A 22,700-nucleotide genomic window follows, 5' to 3' on the forward strand; every position below is an offset into this window, starting at 1 on the left:
CTATTCAATAATACTAATCATTTATTCTTTATTGAAAGGCTAATTTGGCAAAGCAAGAAGGACGCTTGGCAGTGGCTAATGCTGAGTTAGGGAAGGCCCAGGCATTGCTAGATGAAAAGCAAGCTGAGTTAGATAAAGTTCAAGCAAAATTTGATGAAGCCATGAATGAGAAAATGGTAAGTTAAACTTTATATGCGAGTTTATGACAGTAGGACCACATAATGAAATCAAGTTCAGTTATCACACTGTATTTATCATTTTACCTGAATAAAAATCAAATGTTCCAAAACAAAGTGATAGGTCTTGTAGGAAAATACATAATAGTAAATGTCCAGTAGTTGTGACTACATAGATCAAGACCTAAAACAGTTTTTAAATATAAGTATATTGCTTTAAGAGAGAATCTTCAAATTCCTGATAGTTACCTGAACATACAGTAAACATGAATGAATGAAATATCTTTTTATCCAAAACTAATTTTTGTAAAAATTACATTGTATTCATTTTGAGCCTAATGTTGAAAATACCGAAAACAAATGTTTAAGTACTGCCTTTACTTATGTGCATGTCTGATTCTCCTTCATAAAACTGCTTTCCTTGAACTTTCATGGAGGCAAATATAAAATATGTGAACCAGTGAAGAAAATAGAATTCGGGATGTAAAATGTTAGTTAACATACCCAGTTTTAGGGCTATTTTATAATTGAAGTCTCTATGAACCTCATGTAAAAATAAATGTGATAGGTGTTTGATTAACCCTATTTGAAGCTTTCTTAAGACCTTATCTATTACTGGATTTAGGATTTATTGAATGATGCAGAAACATGTCGGAATAAAATGCAGGCTGCATCAACCCTTATTGATGGACTGAGTGGTGAAAAAGTCAGATGGACTCAGCAAAGCAAAGAATTCAAAGCTCAGATTAACAGGTAGATATTTTGACGTCTTGCTCTTTTTTTGTAGGAACAAAAGCATCAGACAAATAGCTCTTTTCAAGACATACTATATCTTTTCTCTTGATATGCTTTTGGGGGTTAATTTCACTTTTGCCCTGATTCATATGAGCAGTCCACATGAAAATACTTTTCTTTCTATTATGAATCATCTATGTAGTTAGGTCCTTTCTCTAAGTCACACATCTATACTGATGATCATTCGTAATGGTCTTTTGGCCACTTATGGTCTTTGTGCTTAGAAGAAACATCAGTGTTGATATATAGTAATGTTTCCAAAAAACTGAGAGGAAAAAGAGAAAAGGAAAGAAGAGAAGTGGTTCAATGTTAATCAGGAGTTAACATTTTTTGAGTCATAGACCCCTTTGGGAATCTGTTGAAGCCTATGTACTTTTTTTTTGCTCTTATAACCCTCATTTCATTTTATTTTTAAATAATATCTTATTTCCCCATTACATATAAAATAATTTTAATATTCATTAAAGAAATTTTTAATTGCAATTCTTTCCCTCATTTCTTCTCTCCCTCCTTCCCATACCTCCCCCACCTGCCCTAAGACAGTAAACTGATAAAAATTTTACATGTGCAATCATACAAAATATTATTTTACATATTAGCCATTTTATGGAAGAGATCTCAAATAAAAAAGTGAAAAAGAACCATGGATTCCTTCTTAGAATTTTTAAAAAAATATAATTCAAAGTGCTAAATTTCATTTAGAGGGATGTGAAAATAAAGATGTTATATTTTTCCTATCTAAGTTAATGAACTTCCCTGAAATTAAACCATTGGGATTCCATGGACACTAAGTTAAGGAATTAGGAACCTAAAAAGATTCAGAACAGAGGAGGGCAAAGAGAAGGAATGGCAAGCATATAGAATCTAATTTTCAACTTGAACCAGTTCTACATTTGTCTAATCAGGACCATTGGAACAGATATACAATAATCCATAGCCTAGAGCTGGAAATAGTCCATGATGCTTCTGTCTCCTTTTATTCTGTCCCTCTCTACCCTTTTGCATAGTGGTCTTCAATGAGCACCAGCAATATATTATGCACTTGAATATACATGGATTGGGACAGAGCTTCTGCCTTGATAGAAGTACAAAATATAAAGTAAAATGTAAATTACTTTAAGTAGGCACTGTTTCCTTTTTGTCTTTATTTTCTCAGAGCCTAACCCAGTACTTGGCATATAATAGGTGCTTAGCAAATGCTTATTAAATTGAGTTAATTTAACCTCAAAATATAAATTGTTAGGGAAAAATCATTTGACAGGAACTGCTGAAAAGACTAAAAAGCATTTTGGTAAAAATTTTATTTTAAACTCCTTAAAACATCTACCACAATCAGTTCAAAATGGATCCTCAACCTGAATACTAAAGATCACACCATTTAAAAAAATAGAAGATAACTAGATAACTTTATTTCACAAATATGACTAAGGATATGATTCTTAACCACATGAAGAAGAAAGGTAGCCTCAAAAACTAAAACATAAATAAATAAAGCTTTTGTATTAACAAATTTAATATAACTAGAATCAGGAGGGGCAGCTGGGTGGCTCAGTGGATTGAGAGCCAGGCCTAGAGACTGGAGGTCCTAGGTTCAAGTCCGGCCTCGGAACTTCCAGCTGTGTGACCTTGGGCAAGTCATTTGACCCCTATTGCCCACCCTTACCACTCCTGGGCCAAGGACGGTCCCTAGCCAGGATGAAAAAGGAGGAGGGTTGGGCATGGGGCTAGCAACCCCACCCTGTAAAAACTACATCTGCTAAAGAAACTGCAACCTAGAGTAGGGGCAGCTGGGTAGCTCAGTGGATTGAGAGCCAGGCCTAGAGATGAAAGGTCCTAGGTTCAAATCCAGGCTCAGACACTTCCCAGCTGGGTGACCCTGAGCGACTGTGTGACCCGTTGCCTACTGGTTGTGGCCCTATGCTCCTAGAATGGAGTCCCAGGATAAAAAAAAAAAAAAAAAAAAGAATCAGAAGGGAAACTGTCAATTGGGAAAAAACCTCTTTTTTTTATCAATCTCTTATAAGTACCAATATATAAAATAAATGTAGATGTATACACACATTTACATATATAGTACAGACACAAATACATAAGACAAATCATCATTCCCCATTCCATTTAAAGATATGGACAAACATGCTTACTATTAATTATTTACCCTTTGAAACCTATAACCTATATGAAAGATTGCTTTAAAGTCACTTATAAGAGAAAGGTAAATCAAAACATTTCTGAAATTTCATATTACATTTAGTAAGTTGATAAAGAATGACATAAGATGCAAATAGTCCATGTTGAAGGAGTTGTGCGAAGACACTCACACTAACGTACTGTTGACAGAGTCTGAATTGGTCCAACCATTCTGAAAAGTAGTTTAGAAGTAACTAAAGTAACCATTCCCTTTGAACAAGAGATCCTCCTGATGGACATATATTCCGAGAAGGTCAACAACAGAAAGGCCTAATAGGCATGAGAACGTTTACAACATAATATTTTGTGTCAGTAAAGGACTGAAATGATAAATTTTTATTGATTGGAGAATATCTAAACAAATTGTGATACTTGAATGTAATGGTATTACATAATAAGAAACAATGCTTATAAAAAGTTCAGAAAAGCAGAGGAAGACACAAGAACTGATTCCAAATAAAGTGATCAAATCAGGATAAATGAAACAAAGAAAATAATATACACATTGACTACAACAATATAAATGGGAAGAAAAACAACTGAAAAAATCCTGTGAAATTAAATTATGATAATTGATTTTTCCTCAGGAAGAACTGAAAAAAAATGTAATTCCTTCCCTTCATTGGAGAGATAGGAAACCAGGTCTATATACTGAAAGCCTTTGCAACTCAGTTGATGTGTTGGTAAACTACTCAACTGCTTCTTCCTTCCTTCCTTCCTTTCTTCCTTCCTTCCTTCCTTCCTTCCTTCCTTCCTTCCTTCATTCATTCATTCATTCCTCCCTCCCTCCCTCATTTCTTTTTCTTTCTTTCTTTCTCTCTTTTTCTCTCTCTTTCTTTCTTTCCTTCTTTCGGTCTTTCTTTCTTTCTTTCTTTCTTTCTTCCTTTCTTTCTTTTTCTTCCTTCCTTCCATTCTTTTCCTAGGAAGATGGGGGATGAGGTGGAATATATTCAGAAATGAAGGTGGCAGAAAAACAAAAGATAGCAATACAAATTTTAAATAAGTAAATATACTCGAATAATAAATATAGAAGAATATCTTTGATAGGAGGGACCTCTGCATTCATTGTATAGCTTTGTGTTTCCTTTAATCTACATAATCCAATTTAGCGTCATGTTTTTATACATATGATTTTTCTACATAGACTTGTAGGAGACGTGTTGCTGTGTACTGGTTTCCTATCCTACCTTGGTCCTTTCAATCAGAGCTTTAGGACCTTTTTGCTTAAAGAACAGTGGGAAGTTGAGATGAGAATTCGGAAAATTCCATTCACTGAAAACTTAAACCTGATTTCCATGTTGGTGGATCCTCCAACAGTAAGTTTTAGTATCCTAATCATCTCTTTTGGATTTCAGTTTATTTCTTAGGTTTTTATCTTATCATAGAATTAAGAATAAAATAATAACTTATACTAATTTATAATCCTTTGTTACTTTATAAAGTACTTTACATACATCATATTATTTGATCTTCCAAACAACCTTGAGGTAGACAATGCAAATATTACTATCTCCCCATCTTCATGGCTTTGCCTATGACATAGGCCATCTCCTTACTTGTAATGCCTTTTTTTCTTGTCTTCATCTCATCCTCAAGAAACAGCTCAAACATCTTCTATTTCAAGTGTTTCATGACCTCAAATGCAAGTGTCTTCCCTCCTTATTGGCTAGCTGGTACTTAACTTAATTGTACTTATTTGTCTTTTCGTATTTATTCTGTATGTACTTATATATGCACATATATATCTGTACTTATATATATATATATATATACTTGCCTCCCAGTTGGAAAATAAACTTGAGAATTAAGACTGTATAATTCATTGTATTCAAATTCCCAGTGCCTAGCTCTATCAAGGCACCACCCCATTCTTTCAGTCATTTATATTCACATCCCTAGAATTTTTCCTCAACTCTCTACTCATCTTCGTCCCCCTTATTGAATCAGTTTCTAAATCCTGGTGAATCTAATGCTACAAAATATTTTATATCTGTTCCCTTCCCAACTTGTCATCACCCTTCCCTTGAGAATTTCATACTAGGGACTAAATCTCCCAGAGGACCATCTGTCAATTGCTCCCAGCTAAGAATTGGGTAAAAACAAGTGGGATTTTCCAGTAGCATACAGAGTTAAATAGCCTGTCAATGTAATTCAGGTACCTTAAGAATTCTCTAGTAGTTTCTTCCATCAACAACACAGCTTGAGCAAGAAGAGAAGCACTATATGCTAGGAGTAGTCCTAACTCCCTCACCTTGCATTGGTCTTCTCCCTATATCCCTGGAGCAAAATCTTGGTGGTCTTGTCCAAAGGCAAAGGCACCTCCTACCTGCTGTCATAGGTATTGAAAAGCAAATGGCATACAATAAGTTGAGCAAACTGTTTTCTATTTCTACATCATCATCATCATCATCAATCTCTCTGCAGTTTCCTTGAAAAAAAATCAGTTAGCCTGTCACAATTCCTATACCAACATTTCTTTTATTTGGTGGGGAGCCAGAGGAAAGCATAAGATGTAATTAAATGCTTTGTTTCCTGCTCCTGCATTCTTTGACTTTTACAGATTGTGCCTTTCCCCCATAGGTTTAGCTTCGTTTCCTGACTCTGAGAACAATCCTGTCACTAGACTAGATGAACATGAGAAGCCCAGGTCAATAACTGGCCAGCTTAGCATCAAACCTGTCTTGACGTGGGTCCTGTTCTGATCTTGGCCCTCCAGAGTTATATACTCTCCCTGCCTTGTAAACCTGTTATTGAAACACTGTGGACTAAATTTCCTACTCCTATAATTAGGGCCACTGAATTTTTATTCCTAAGGCCTTTTGCTGGACCTCCAAGATACTAATTAGCTGCCTGCCTAGACCTTGGCCAGTTGCCTACCATTTGTAACTTCTTTGAGTTTTTGCCCCAACTTAGAGACAAAATACCCTGGATTTGAAAGTTGGTTTGGTCTATTGACTAACACTTTGAATAATTAAACTCTGATCTCATTCCAGTGTTCCAATACCTAGCTTTTGCTAGATGATAAAGTACTGTATGATCTTCCAGGCTTATCACATCTGGCCCATTGTGCTACTTATTGCAGCAAAGAGCTCCATCTGTCTTCCATCTCTACCCTGATCTCACTCCAGTGTTCTAATACCTAGCTTTTACTAGATGATAAAGTACTGTATGATCTTCCAGACATCTCAGGCTTATCTCATCTGGCCCATCCTGATACTTATTGCAAGGAAGAACTCCATCTGTCTTCCATCTCTTGACCAGTCTTGCATGCATAAAATGGGAACAAAAAACCTGGAAGCCTGTGGGAGATTGTTTCACTTCTAGAGATTTGTTTTGTCAACAGATTTTCAGGAATTAATCTATTCTTAGAAGTGATATACTCATAATATGTCAGCTAGTCCCTTACTAACTTGAAAAAGTAAATGAAACCCTCAGAACAAGAAGAAACTCTCCTTCAAGGAGGAAGCTTTTCTACTAGGAAGATCAGGCTCAATTCAATTTCTTTCATTTTGCCATGAGATAAAGATATTGCCATCATCATCCTACAATGCCTTCTTTAACAGTCTGTGATAACACTCTAGGGAAAGATAAGTTTTAGTCTGAAGTATTTGAGAGAATGATCTTGAAATTACTATTTTTGGAAAAATTAATATTTTTCCATTTAAATTTACAGATTGATTTTTTTCAAAGTGCAAAACATATATAGTTTAGAAGAGAGAAAATCCATTGGACTATTTTGCTTTTTAAAAAAAACCTTTAAAATTGATAGTGCTTTTTTATTGCTAGCACCAATTTTACAGTTTTATCCATGTACTCTAGTAATTTGATCCAGTTAAAACTAACTATTGAATTCTGAGATAATGTTCTGTTTTCTCTGATTTAGATTGGTGAATGGGGACTACAGGGACTGCCTGGAGATGACCTCTCAATTCAAAATGGTATCATTGTAACTAAGGCAACCCGATATCCACTGCTGATAGACCCACAAACTCAAGGCAAAACTTGGATTAAATCAAAAGAAAAAGATTTTGAATTACAGGTAGGGTTCAAGAGAATGGAATGTTGATTTTTCCCAATAATCTGAACTTTCTATTAAATATACCTGCCATAGATCTGCCAGTCTCAGCAGTTCCAAGCACTCAGATGGTATATCTTTTCTTGGCATTACATTCATGTAGTACTTTACAGGTTTTTAGGTACATACACATCATTTCATTTGATACTTAACATAATTCTAGGAAAAGAATAAATTTATTCATCCTGATTTATAGAGCCTGTAGAGGAAACTGAGGCACAAAGAACTTGTTGGTACAACTGGACAGCAGAATAAAATGCATTCCTAGATTCTTGCTCTTACCTGATTTCCCAGGAAGGAGAGACCATAACAGTGCCTCCACCTAAGAGGGATAAGAGCCAAGAGATACAATGGCCAGCAGGGCTTTTTTCTTTTCAAAAAAGAATGGGAATTCCTACCTCTTCATTCCAGAATAGCCACAATGGGAGCCAGCAATTGAATTCTGTCTTTCTCTGAATAGTATTTCTTCTTCCTTGGTCACCTCAATTTTCACAGTGTTAATATCCAATCTAGACCCTTCCCAGTGTGATGACATTTAAGAAGATAATGAAGAGTAAGTGAAGAAATCAGAGGAGATATGTTAAGAAAAAATTCAGTTAGCTGGCTTTTTGCAAAGAATAAAACTGATATCGACCTCAGTATGTTCTAGGTAACAATAATAATCACGATATGTATTTATTTGTATAGTATCATAAGGCTTACATAGTGCTTTGCATATATTATTTCGTTTGTTTCTCATAATATTCCCGTGAAGTAGGTAGTATTATTATCTTTGTTTTTGGATAAGGAAAATGGGACTGGGAGAGTTTGCCTGGAATCACAAAATTAGTAAGAGTCTGAGGCCATATTTGAACTCAGGTCTTCATGATTCTGCCTTCAACACTCCTATCACCTACATCTAGCTGTCCCAAAAAGCTGGTAAGGATTGGCCTGATCTCCGATCATCTCTCTAATGCCCCAGTCATTCTGGGTTCTAATTCTCATGTAACAGGGCTTTGAATTTTTAAAGGTAAGTTAGTAATGTTTGTAATTCATTCCTCAAGAAGTTTATGTAACTGCAGGTAGCCATCACACTTGTATAAATGCCTTTGCTGGCCTAACCAACAATGGTTCTTTCCTGATTCAACAGATATCCCTTGAGACACAGCACATCATCCATTCAGCTATCAAAGTGATCTCAAAACTCAGGGTGACCATGTCAGATTCCTTCCCTCTGCCCAGCCTACCCAGTAAACTCCAGTGGCTCCCTCTTGCCTCCAGGATCAAATACAAAATGCTCTGTTGGGCATTCAAAGCCTTTATAACCTGCCCCTTTCCTACCTTTCCACTCTTCTTATACACTCCTTCCCCATCCTATTTAACTCAGCTCTTTGAGCACAAGGACTGTCTTTTCCCTTCTCTGTATCTTCCCTGCTTAGCACAGTGCCTGGCACATAGTAGGCACTTAATAATATTTGTTAACTGACTGACTTAGACACATAGATGTCAGGTGTTTAATAGTGGCAAACAGACAGAGTTTGAAGCCACAGTCTCCTCCAGGCCCCAGGATTCCCAGTACAGCTAACTTGATCAACCAGAATTCTCAGTATGGAGGCCAGTGGTTGGAGTTGAATGACCTGGTGCTGCTGTCTCACTAGAGGGAATAGTGTCTGTCGTATCACCTCATTCAGATCACTTGAGGCAGTGGTGCCTAGTCAGTGGAAAAGGAGTCATGGTCTCACTTCAGACCACATGCTCCCACAATCATACCATAAAAATTATTAGCATGTGCTATGAAAAGAAATATAGTCTTCCTCTTATTTGGCCTTTACTATTTCTGCATAACATAATATGGGGAACAATTATATTCTAGGATATAATAATATATAAGGGCTAGATTTTTCTAGGCAACAGAATTCAGAAAAATAAGTGCGTCATCCATTTATTGGAAACACAGGTTCACTAGCTGCTTTTTTACAAGGTATGAGGACCAATAAGTCTTCTCACCTAAGGGTACCACTTAGTTCTACCAAGATAGTTTCTGTCCTTTAAACCATTCTAAGAGAGAGAACACAAAGCAATATGGGCTTTGGGTCAGGCCCAACTGGTCATTTTCAATGTTATTTTGTTCTTCAACCTTCCTATTGACTGCTGTCCAAAATTGCCCCTTTATATCTGATTGTCTTTTTCCCCAAAACTTTTACCTTATGACCTAGTAACAACTCTAAAACAGAAGGGCAAGGACTGGAGAAATAGGGTTAAGTGACTTGGCCAGTGTCACAAAGCTAGGAGGTGTCTGAAGCCATATTTGAACCGAGGTCCTCCCTACTCAAGGCCTAGTGCTCTATCCACTGTGCCACCTGGCTGCCCTTTATATCTGATACTCTTACCATTCTCTTCTCCTCATCCATTTTAGTCTTATCCCTTGCCCTAAGCCATACTTTCCACCAATCCCTTTGGAATCCCTGTTCTCTTGTAAATATATGTCCCTTTATCTCTTGCTTATGCACTTGTTCCACCTCCTACCACTTTTTCTACACCACCCCCTTTCTTCTGTCATGCCCTCAATTCACAAAGCTAGAAAGAAGTCAGCAGGTACCTCATTGCTCACTGCCCATTTGGCACTTCCAACCTCTGCTTTTGCTACCATCATTCAACACTTTTCCTCTGAAGATCATGTTATCTGATTATAATGTCCTCTCCTGATCTGCCAGTGTTTGGGATACTCTTTCTCCTTCCTGACTTCAGGACCTAACTTACCATCTTCATTGCATCCCTTCTGTTACCCTCTGGAAATCCAGTGGCCACACAGATAACCCTGTTAACATCATGTCCTATCAGTTCCAAATACTCCTTAACTCCTTTTGTCTTCTTTATCATACCTATACTGGGAAAAGCATGTATTTGGCCTCATCATCATTCATATGTGCCTTATCTCCAGGATTCTAAACTTAGAAATTTTACTCTCTGACCACACGCTACTTTCCTTCCTCTCCCACACCTTATGCCTCTCAGTTCTTCATTCCCATCATGATTATTGGTCTGCTTCTCTCCCTCTAGGTGCTGGGTATAAAAAGACACACATGCGCACGCACACGCGCACACACACACACACACACACACACACACATACAGAGTGTGACCTCAAGTCATTTACATCCTCCTGGAGGGGTACCATATTTCTACATTAGCAGGTACATGATTATTTAAGAGACAGAGAGAACACTGAAAACTAGAGAAAACAGGAAGGGATATGTGGACATAGCATGATCTAGCAGGAAGAATTTTGGTTCAGGGATCAGAGGGCCTGGGTTCAAGCCCTGCCTCTGCAGCTAACTATATATATGACCATGGACTAATAACAACTTCCATGGATCTCCATTTCCTTATCTGTAAAAACGAACAATTTGTTCTACTCTCAAGTCCCTTTTATGTTTAGATCTATGTTCTTATGCTGTTTTTTAGTTTTTTCTAATTCAGCAATTCTTAAAGAAGGACATGTATTATAAGAGGTGGAAGTCAAGAAAGGAGAAGATTCCAGGTGTGGGGACAGTGGCCGGCAGCCTATAGAAAGACAGGAGATAGAATGCCAGGATGGACAGTTTAATTGGTACATTGAGGACTTGAAGGAGATGATTTTTTTAAAAGTCTGGAAAGTTAGACTGATGCCAAATCATGAAGTTTTCTGTGTTATTCTAGAGGCAACAGAGAGTCACTGAAGCATCTTGGTCAAGGCATTGAATGACTTTATATAAAAAATGGTCTTATGTTACCAGTTAAAACCTATGTTTGAGGGAATATCTCTTTGCCAGCTGTGTGTAGAATGGAATTTAGAAGGTAGCTGTGAGCTGGGAATCCAATTAAAAGATGCCTTCAGAAGTTAAGGTGAGAGGTGAACAAAGCTTACTCTAGAGTGGTGGCTTTGTGAAAAGAGAGGAGATAGATGAAAGATACAATATGTTGTAAAGATAGAATTAAATAGACTTGGATAGGAGGGGAGAAATAAGAGGTGAAAATGACAAAGATGGACTGGAAGTATTGTTCTGTTCTTAATAAAAATAGGTAATTTTGAAGGAGGAATAGATTTGGAGATAAAATCCATTTGCAGAAAGATTGAGTTTGAGATGCCTTATTTGAAAATATCCTGTATCTCCAGCTGCCTATTGGACATCTCTAACTAGAGACATTTCAAACTCAGACTGGTGTTCAGGAGCAAAAGTAAGGCTTAACATATATTCACCCTCCTGGATCACTGCCTTGTCATAGTGAAGGGGCTTGTGTAGCTCAATGGAACTATAAGCTATGACATGCAGGTTTACCCAAGACAGAAATGTCATAGGAGAATTCAGATAAAAGGTGATCCAGTGGAGAAAGAAATGACAAATCAATCCAGTATCTTTGTCAAGTAAGCTTGATGTGATCAAACAGGAGATGACCTGTTTAAACATTGACTTGGGTGTCAGTGAACTTAAATGGGCAGATTGGGTGGATTTAATTCAAGTGATCATTACATAGACTACTACTATAAGCAAGAAACCCTCAGAAGAAATGGAATAGCCCTCATAATCAGTAAAAGGGTGAGAAAATCATACTGGGATATAAACACGAAAATGACAGAATGATTCTCTGTTTGAGTCTAATTAGGGAAACTGTTTAACATCACAGTAATACAAGTTTGTGCACCAACCACTAATACCCAAGAAGCCATATTTACTCAACTCTCTCAAATTGTACAACATTTTTTAGAAATAACATCCAAAAAAAGCATTCATCATAGGAGATTGGAATACCAAAGTTATGGCCTGGGAGTACAAAATGAAGCAGGGCAGAGACTAAATAAGTTTTGTCCAGATAATTCAAAGGCCAGAGCAAACACTCTTTTTCAACTATCTAAAGGTGACTCTAAACATACATATCACCAGATGGTCAATATCAAATCAGATTGATTATATACTTTGAAACCAAAGTCAAAGAAGACCTGGAGCTGACCATGGCCTAGATCATAAGTTTCTTGTTACAAAATTTAGGTTTCAGTTGAAAAAATAAGGAAAACCGTCAGACCATATGGGTATGATCCATAGCATCCCTATGAATATGACATCTCTATGTCATATGTGAGAATAGATTTAAGGAATTAGATCTGATAGAGGACCTGAAGAACTATGGACAGAGGTTCACAGTATTATGTAGGAGGAAGCAACAAATAACATCCCAAATTAAAAGAAGATCAAGAAAACAAAATGACTGTCTGATAAGGTTTTACAAATAGCTGAAGAAAAAAGAAAAGGGAAAAGGAGAAAGGGAAAGTTGTGTCCAATTGAATGCAGAATCTCTGAGTAGCAAGGAGAGATAAGGTTTTCTTAAATGAGCATTTCAAAGGAAGAGAAGAAAACAATAGAACAGGAAAGACAAAAGAGCTCTTCAATAAAATTAGAGCTGTCAAGGGAATGTTACATGCAAAATTGAGTGTGATGAAAGACAGAAATGGTAGAGACTTAACAGAAGTAAAAGAGATTAAGAAAAGGTGGCAAGAATCATAAAGAAGAGCAATAAAAGAAAGATCTTAACATTGCTGGTAACCATAATGGTCTGGTTATTGATCCAGAGCCATACATCCTGGAGAATGAAATCAAGTAGGCTTTAGTAGGCATTGCTAACAGTAAAGCTAGTGAGGTTGATAGAATTCCACCTAAGCCATTTAAAATCATGAAAGATGATGCTGTTAAAATGCTTAGTTCAATATATCAGCAAATTTGGAAAACTTGGCAATGACCACTGGAATGGAAATGATCAGTTTATATCCCAGAAGGGTAATGCTAAATAATGTTCAAATTAATAAACAATTGTACTCATTTCAAAAGCTGGCAAGGTTAAGCTTAAGATTTCTGCAAGCTAGGCTTAAGCAGTACGTAAACCAAGAATTACCAGAACAAGTTGGCTTTTGAAGAGGCAGAGGAAACAGAGACAGCATTCATTGGATTATGAAGAAAGAAAGGGAGTGCTAGAAAAGCTACTGTTTCATGGACCACACTAAAGTCTTTGACTGTAAGGATCACAGTGAAATGTGGCAAGTTCTCAAAAAGATGAGAGTGTCAAATCATATTAATTTGTCTTCTGAGGAACTTGTATGTGGGTCAAGAAGCAACAGTTAGAATTGAACATAGATCAACTGGTTGACTTAAGATTGGGAAAGGAGTATGACAAAGCTATATAATCTTATTTATTTAACTTATATTCAGACTATATCTTGCAAAATGCCAGATTGGATGAATCAAAAGTCATCATTAAGGTTTCTGGGAGAAATATCAACAATCTCAGATATGTAGAAAATACCACTTTGATGGCAGAAAGTGAAGAAATTGTTAGGAGCCTCTTGATGTGGATGAAAGAGGAGAGTGTAAAAGCTGATTTAAAGCTTAATATAAAAAAAACTCAGATCATGGCAACTGGTCCCATCACTTCCTGGGAAATAGAGGGAGAAAAAATGGAATCAAGGTCAGATATTACATTCTTGGGCTCAAAGATCACTGCAGACAGAGATCGCAACCATGAAATTAAAAGACACTTGCTCTTTGAACAAGATACTTAAAAAAACAGAGACATTACCTTGTTGACTAAGGTTCATATAGTCAGAACTATGGTTTTTCCAGTGGTAATATATGATTGTGAGAGTTGGACTATAAGGAAAGTTTAGCACCTCAGAATTAATGTTTTCCAACTAGTGTGCTAGAGAAAACTTTGAGAGTCCCTTGGGCAGCAAGGATTTCAAATTAGTCAATACTTAAAGAAATTAATTTAGACTATTCATTGGAAGGACAAATACTGGAGCTGAAGCTTTAATACTTTGGCCACATAATGAGAAGACAAATCACTGGAAAACACCCTGGTATTGGGAAAGATTGAGAAAGGGACTGCAGAGGATGAGACAGATAGTATCAAGGAAGCAACAGACATAGAGGGGCTTGGACAGACTTCAGAAGCTAGTGGGGGACAGAAGGCACAAATATGCCATAGGAAGGGGTCAGGAAGAATCAGATATGACTAATCAACAATATGTGTTCAGCTCTGGACTCTAGAAATAGTCTCTAGAAAGCTCTGGAAATGACATGCATAAAGATGATAATTGTACCTATGGGGTAAGATCACCAAGAGAGAAGATACAGAGTAGGAAAAGAAAAAGAACCTTGGGAAAGCGAATGATTAGGAGTAGAAAATGGATAATGTTTGATTATCTCCTCAAATTAAAAATTAAATTCATCATCCTCCCCTCAAACTTTCCCTCTCCCAATTTCCCTATTCCAGATGATGACACCAGAAATCTCCATTACACCCAATCTCAAAAACTAAGAATAATCTTTTCTTCAGGTCAGCTATGTGGTGAAATAGTGCTAGATCTGGAATCAGAAAGACCTGAGTTCAAATCTAGTCTCAAACCCTTACTAGCTGTATAACCCTAGACAAGTTACTTACTTTCAGACTGCCTCTTTTCCTCATCTGTAAAATGGGAAGAATAATAGCACATACCTTCTAGGATATGTGAGAATCAAATGAGATAATATTTACAGAGTAACTTGAAGCAATAATGCTAATTATTATCATTGTTATTTTCTCCATTTCACCTCCTAAACCCAATCATTTGCCATGTACTATAAATTGTTAAATAAAATAAAATAAATTCTACCACCACAATATCTCTCACCTCTTACCCTGACCTTTTCCATTCTTACCAGATGAACAAGTATGATTGTATCACTTCCCATTAAAAAACTTTTGGTAGCACAATCCATCATGCTTGCCAGTTAAGGTACAAACCCAGTATGACATTCAAGACCTTCCACAACCTGGTTCCAACCTACCTTTTCCAATCTCATTTTATATTACTCTTCATCCTTCCAACCAAACTATCTATTCCCCAGTCTCTTCCTACCTTTCCCTATCTGTGTATTTGTTCAGTGTCACCTATCTCTGAAGAGTAATAATAATGATGGTGCTACTATTAATAATCATCTATATCTCAGCCTGTTGAATCTCTCTTTATTCAGATGCCACCTCATTTTGAAGTTTTCCTCAGTTCTCCTAGTTGGAGGAAATCTCCTCCTTCACCCGAACTCTCACAAACTTCTTTGATATTTGTCCCTTACTGCATACTTGTCTTATTATAACTGTACAGAGGTTATCAAGCTATCCTCTCATCAATTTAATGAGTTCCTCAATCAATTCAATAGGATTACAAGGTGGGAATGTGTTTGGAAGTATCCAAGGGTCACCTCCCCCAGGGAAAGCATATGCTCACTCACACTCTGTTAAAAGGACACAGAACCCCTGATTAGTTTCCATCGACTGTGATTGGCTATGGCTCAGAACAGACTCTTGCTTCATGCTATTTAGAAAACAGACCACTACTTAGTACACTGGGTCTCGTTGGGGTGGGGATGAGAGAGAGGGTTGTATCTGGGCACAGTTCTAGGAATTTTAAATGGTTGCTTTAGGGCAGGGGCATGTGGTATTAGCTTGTACTTACAATCGTCCTGAGAAGTGAAATCCTCATATTTGGACTTCCCAGCCCGAAAGATGACTAATCTCAGATCCTGGCATATTTCAGACAGAAATACACAACAAAGGCAGACATGTGCATACCCACTTAACAGAATAGTTTGTGGACCCCACATTCTTTTGTAGAAGAAGGGAGATTTTGAATTCCATAGGCAGCAAGATCCAAAAATCCAGCCTTCTATGCAGGTAAAGGAGATTTCCTAGACAGTGTCAGCCTTGGGGGTTGCTTTGTTGGAAACCCCAAGTTGGATAGTTCTCAAGGTAGAAAGTTTGGTGGTAAGAGATGAAGAAAGGCATTTCCTCATATAGTACATTCCTTGGAGAAGAAATGAGATTGCCCAGTACTGTTCCTGAGTAGTGTGCTCATTTCTTAGAAAGCAAAGTCAGTGAGTTATTTGGACAATACAAACTCCAATGTGAAGATGATCTTTTGTTCAACGATCCCAAAATACATTTCCTTTTCTGGAAGGAATCTGTACCATAGGGTAATACTATGAGTCTTGGAAGGACTATATAATGACCCTGTAAGAAGGTTAAGCCTGATCCACCAGAATGTCAAAGAGTTGATAGAACAGCAACCTCGATTTCATTTCTCTTCTGAGGGAACAAATGGGCTATTTGAGACTTTTGTGTATCTGTTTATGGACTCTTTTGCGTTCTTTATATCTTCTTTCTTATCTATGTGATGAAATAAAAGTTTTTCCAGCCATAATCTTTGCTACCTTTGAGTGCGAGGTGGAGAATTTGGTGGTAAGACTCAACAAAAATTAGTTGAGATTCCCCTCATTGCTTTGAAAATCCGACATACTGTTCTATACCGTATGCAACCAAAGAGTTATCATGAGGTCTGGCATCCCACCTATATTAGGAAGAAATATACCTTCATCCTGCCTTCTGTAGATTCTAAGGAAGACAAGACATTTTCATTGTTTCTGCAAATATGCAACTCACCACCTTTTGTAAATTGCTTTCTGTGTTTCATTTCAACAAACAAATATTTACTTAAGCATGCTAGCTTCTCTAGATCACTTTCTTAGTAAAATGTATGTATTTGTAAATGCAGATTTATTTTCCTAACAAATCTTTTGGTTTTCACTTAAGATTTGGTTTAAGTTCTTCTATGGTTTTTTACATTAATGAATAATTTATTTTAAGGTGACATCTCTAAATCATAAATATTTCCGAAATCACTTAGAAGACTCCCTTTCTTTGGGACGACCCTTACTCATAGAGGATATACGTGAAGAATTGGATCCAGCTCTGGATAATGTATTGGAAAAGAATTTCATTAAATCAGGAACCACCTTCAAGGTTAGCTCCTAAGAAAGAACAATGGTGACATCTACTTATCCTTCAGAGTATAGCAAGGAAAAAAAGTCTTTCTGCTCTTATTTGGGTACAGAATGCTTTTTAAATGTTTACATTTCAAATTGGTATTCAGTGGCTCCTGTTATTCAAATGGTAATATTACAGAAAAACAAAAGACCTCACTCAGAGTAGGTATTTAATAAATGTTTGTTGAATTGAATGAATAATTCAAACCTACCAGTGAGGGTAAATGAATAGTCTTGAATCTTTGAGTAGTCTTATTCAGATGAAGAAAAATGTGTTGTTATATAAGGTATACACTCAGGGGAAGGATAATACATTCTGAGATTCCCTCAAAAATTGTGAGCATTTGTTGAAAGCATTTAGACTGGGCCTTTTGATGACATTCTGTGTCATGGTCTTTACAAACACCTTCATCTCTTCCTACAGGGAGTCCTGGAGCTTTGGAGGGTAAGAGAGAATAATGGTAGGAGACAAGGAGCAAAAGATAGGAGAAAACAGATGTGTTCTTCTTCGGGACAGATTAAGGGGTTTTTTTGGTGGTTGTTTTAGGTTTATGATGTCTTTCTTGCCTTCTAGTACGACACTCTCCTTAAACAGCAGGTCTGTTTGGTCTGATTTGAATGTGTATATCATGCCCAACCCCATAAGATTCATAGCTAGCTGCCTTTTCAGCAAGGGTGCAACTGCATACAAAGGAATATGTTTCTAGATTATGGGCAGAATTGTTGACATCCAAATACACTGTCAAAATAAGAATGTTAATTAGAAAATATGTAATAGTAAGAACTAAAAGGTTGTTTTCACAGGCTGTGATTAAGTACAAAGTTAGATTTCTTCACGGTAGAGTTTGTCTAGAGAAAATGATTTGTTCTTTTTTCTCTTCATTAATTTTTAATTCGATTGTGCTTCTATGCTAGGAACTATGGAATACTGTTCTGGATTACTGGTGATAATGGGAACTGTTCTCCATTAAGATGCTGCATTTTTGTTATTGCTCATGCTATTCTATCACCTCCATGATTTGGAATTATTTTGGATAAAAGAGATACATCTTGTTTTGGCCCTCAGTTTCTTGACCTACTGCAGAATGAGGACAATGTATTAGATAACCTATGGATATATGCTTGAGTCCTTTGATGTCCAATGGCTTACTTTTAGGTAGATTAAAAGTTCACAGATGTCTTCATTAAAAAGAAAGTACATTTATTCAGGAAAACCACTTTATAGGAATGTTTTTCATGTGCTTCCCCCTCCCCTGCCCCCAAGCCAAAGAGAGTTGTGGGATTTTCCTCTCTGGGGAGCTTTAAAAAACAGGCCGGAGGGGGCATCTGAGTGGCTCAGTGGATTGAGAGCCAGGCCTAGAGATGGGAGGTCCTGGCTTCAAATCTAGCCTCAGACACTTCCTAGCTGTGCGACCCTGGGCAAGTCACTTAACCCTCACTGCCTAGCCCTTACCACTCTTCTGCCTTGGAGCCAACACACAGTATTGACTCCAAGACGGAAGGTTTTAAAAGGGTTTTAAAAAAATAGTTTTTTTAAAACATTCTTTTTTAAAAAACTATTTTTTTTAACTGTTCTCAGTTGCTTTAAATGCTTTGGCTATAATCCTAATGTAGGGAGAGAGCTGCCAATGGTTCTGACCTGTCTTCTATGATACATTTGACATGAAAATATTCAGTACTAAGACCCTACTCACATCTCATTTTTGGAAGCAGTTAACTACCATCTGAAGCAATCATAGTGCTGAGGAAAGAGAAAAGAGTTCAAATTCCAGCCCAAATACTTACTGGCTATGTAACCATGAAAAAGTCATTTAACCTTTCTGAAACTCAGTTTTCTCATCTGGAAAATTGAAATGATAATAATTATTATACTATCTACTTCACAATGTTGTTGTGAAGTATGTGTTTCAGAGGTAGTTTAAATCAGGAGTTTTTTAACCTTTTTTTGTACTGTGGACCCTTTTAGCATGGACCCTTTCACAGGTTAATATTTTTAAATGGATAAAAATAAGATACATATATAACAGTGACTCTCCCACTGCCTTAAAGCCAGGTGCTTTATATTTTACCCCACCCCAGGGTTCTGTAGTTCCCTTAAGAAGGAGTATGGGAGTAGGTAAGCTCTGCCATTAGCTCAAGCCTCCAATTACCTTGTTCCTTTGTTGTAGGATGGGTCCCCATGCCCCAGTTCCATTTGAACACCAGAGGTCAAATTAGATTTTGCAAAAGAATATTTACTTCAAAGGCATAATAAACTATACAAGCACACACCCCAACGCATTGAGATAGATGTTCCTCACACCACACTACCCCCATCATTACCCATTGCCCACCCTAGGTAAGAGAAGGAGATTTGGGTTCACAGCGAGGCTCATTTTCTTATAACACAGTCCCAAGTTCCAGTCCAAATGCCCCCTTGTACATAAGTCTCAGGTACCCTCCCTTCTTGGGTCTCTCCTTCTGGGGCTGTCTGCACATCCATCCTGGAATCCTGGCTCCAAGGTACCATGGATTGGTTCCAGCACCTGCCTGAGGGGATTCCACTTCCTGCACCTAGAAGTGAAAGGGGCAAACTAAACAGAACAAACAAAAACCCCAGGCCTGGTTCTCAGGGCCACAGGCCTAAGGGGGTGGGGACAGACTTTCCCCCAATCCCAGCCAGCTCATGATGTAGGTGAACTTTTACACTGCCTGGGCATTAGGCAGAGGAAAGTGTTCCAAGCTGCCTGTTTTTACAGACATAGCCTGTTCTAGCTCTACAACCAATTGGAAGAGGCTACTCCTACTTCTGTGGCAGAGGAAAACAGGGTATCTTGGCCCAGAGCCTCCCAGCTACCTCCATGTCAAGTGCTCCAAAGGATTCTCCAAAGCTCCTATTCCTCAGGAGATTTAAAAAACGACTCTATTGAAAATAAAGATGCATTTTTTTCCCATCCAAGTTCATGGACCATCTGAAAGCTATCTACAGATGCTATCAAAAGATGTCACATCAAAGAATAGATGTGTCCTTTGGTTTGCCTTACTCACTGACAATTTCACTTCAGATTTATTCCTGGGAAGGTTTAATGAGAGCTTCTGTTTCCTTGTTTTCAAGAAGAACCATGCCTAAATCCTCCTGAATTAATAACTGTCCCAATGTTAACAAACTTCAAAAATGAAGATTCTGTATATTCTAAATTGAATCTAAATCTTTCTTGTTTCTTATTTGATGTAGGTCAAAGTTGGTGACAAAGAATGTGAAGTCATGGATACATTTAGACTTTATATAACAACTAAGCTACCAAACCCAGCATTCACACCTGAGATTAATGCTAAAACATCAGTCATTGATTTTACTGTTACAATGAAAGGACTTGAGAATCAGTTACTGAGAAGAGTAATTCTTACAGAGAAACAGGTAATTGATCTCTTAAGTTAAGAATATGTTTCTAATAAAGCAGACATATTTAAAAGAAAACTTATGAAAAAACTAAATATATAGAAAAGCAAAAAGTACTTAAGTCAAAGCGTACTGCCTTTTGTCATCTAGAAACATTTCTCTTCCAATCTCCATGTCAGCTAACACACTTTTTCACTACCTCTGCCCACTGCTTTCCTTCTTCTGCATATCCACCCACTCTGAGGTTTATGTAAGTTGATCCAATGCCTAAAACACCTAGAACCTTCACCATAACAATGTCCTTGGCTGGGAAAGCTCCTTTGATCTTATAGCCATCTTTGTAGGGTTCAAATTTCCATTTTTTCTTGTGGGATACATAATAGATACATGTATCTCTGCCTCTCATTTTAAATAAATGGAATTTAGATCAGAGCTGGAAGCCTTTTTTCATCTCAAGTATTACTGACACACAAGGAAAAAAATCAAATGAAGACTGCAATAGAGTAAAAATCAAATTCATGGAAGCAGGATTAAATTATCTTTTTTTAAAGAAGCAGTAGAAGGAGGAGAAGGGAAAAGAAAAGGAAGAGGGAGAAGGAGATAGAGGAGAAAGTGAGAGAGAACCATCATATAGGGAAAAAGAAAGTTATATAAAGAAGAGAATAGTGGAGAGAACTACAGAGGTAGAAAGAAGAGACAGGCAACAAGCAGAAAAAGAAAAAAAGATTGGTAGATTTTTAAATTTACCTGGTTGGTTTAAAAAGAAAAAAAAACTTTCCTAGTTTTAGGAGTTGGTTAGTTTTCTTAGAGGTAGGAGTCTGAAAAGTAGAACACTGAACCCAACAGTCCAAAGACCCAAGTCCTTGTCCCCTCTCTACCCCTCTACCCATAACTGGCTGTATGACCCTGGGCAAGGCAGTGTACCTCAGCTTCGTTGTCTGTGAAATAATAGATTAGAATGTTGCTAAGTTACCTTCAAACTCTAAAATTATGATTTTTTGGTACGGCATGCTACAAAATACAATATAAAAGCTTCATGTGGATTCATAAAACCATTTCCTGACCATGCTCCATTTGATTGGTGAAAATGAGAAAATTAACTTACTCAATGATTTAAAAAGTAACATTTAAAAAGAAGGAAAAAGGGATAATTCTAGCTCACAGTTTTTATTCTCAACCTTTTATGTCAGACACTTAGACCAAATTAAAAAAAACAAAAACATCACTTATATGAGAGGTACCACAGCATAATGGAAAAAGAGTTGACCTTGGAATCAGAAAGATCTGGGTTCTAGTCTCCCACATTTGACACACTCTGGCTAAGGTACCCAACCTCTCAGTACTCTAAGACTGTAAGTTTCAGAAATGTGCTCACTTTCATTGAAAGAGGAAGTTCCTCATTGGGAGGAAGCATGAGTCCAGGCCCATCCCTTCCCTGACACAGATTGTAAAAGAATGTAGGACTTATCACATTAATTCAGAAAAAAAGCAGAGAATAAAAATGTTTTCATATATGATCTGGGTCAACCCTGTCATGAAAAATAAAGTCTAGTTGGGTAGTCGATACAGGTATTGTCTCTGAGCCCGTTTGTGGTATTCTGCTAGCTACTGCAGAATAGGTAGCAGAACACACAGTGTAATCAGAGAGAAAAATCCACTCAATTAGTAAGAAAGCCTTGATTTTAGTCCCAGCTCTGCCACTAAATATCTGTGACCAAGTTATAGCCACTCTGGGCTTCATCTGTTAAATGAGGAAACTGAGAGGTGCCTTCCAACCCTAAGATTCTTGGATGCTATAATATATTTTTTTCATTCTTGGGTTTTGAGTTCTATTATGTTAGCATTGACCTTTTGAAATTCGAATTATCCAATTAACTATAACTTTTCAACTGCTCTTTATCCTCAAACCTTCTAAGGCTCTGTCTAAGACAGGGGGAGGATAGCAAAGGCCATAGCAAGTCATTAGAGAGCAAATTATTCTCTGTACAAAGGCAATGAGATGGAGCAGAATCACTACAGGTTCCACTGTTTTAAATTTTATTACAAAGTAGCAAACTAATTCATTATATATTTGCTAAAGCTTCATAGTTAAAATTATTTAGAGATTTTTCTATAGTAACAGCCCTCCTTATTTTTTAAAGCCTTTCTTATATTCATCCCTTTCTACTCACTCTTGGCTATAGTCTTGTTTCAGATAACCTTATATACACTGGAACAAA

At 37.1% G+C, this 22,700-nt stretch overlaps 1 protein-coding gene across 2 annotated transcripts in view; it reads left to right on the top strand.

Annotated features, from left to right (window-relative positions):
• The window catches only part of DNAH8 (dynein axonemal heavy chain 8), a 399,591-nt gene that overhangs the window by 310,866 nt on the left and 66,025 nt on the right, over positions 1-22,700 (top strand). For both annotated transcript variants that reach the window (XM_044672126.1, XM_044672127.1), the window contains exons 68-73: positions 39-176; positions 802-929; positions 4,306-4,477; positions 7,045-7,200; positions 16,924-17,079; positions 20,317-20,499. In XM_044672126.1, coding sequence (XP_044528061.1) covers positions 39-176; positions 802-929; positions 4,306-4,477; positions 7,045-7,200; positions 16,924-17,079; positions 20,317-20,499 — 933 coding nt within the window. The remainder of the gene's footprint in view (positions 1-38; positions 177-801; positions 930-4,305; positions 4,478-7,044; positions 7,201-16,923; positions 17,080-20,316; positions 20,500-22,700) is intronic.

The sequence above is a fragment of the Gracilinanus agilis genome, chromosome 4 (genome assembly GCF_016433145.1).
Source record: "Gracilinanus agilis isolate LMUSP501 chromosome 4, AgileGrace, whole genome shotgun sequence".
In the NCBI taxonomy this organism is placed as follows: domain Eukaryota; kingdom Metazoa; phylum Chordata; class Mammalia; order Didelphimorphia; family Didelphidae; genus Gracilinanus; species Gracilinanus agilis.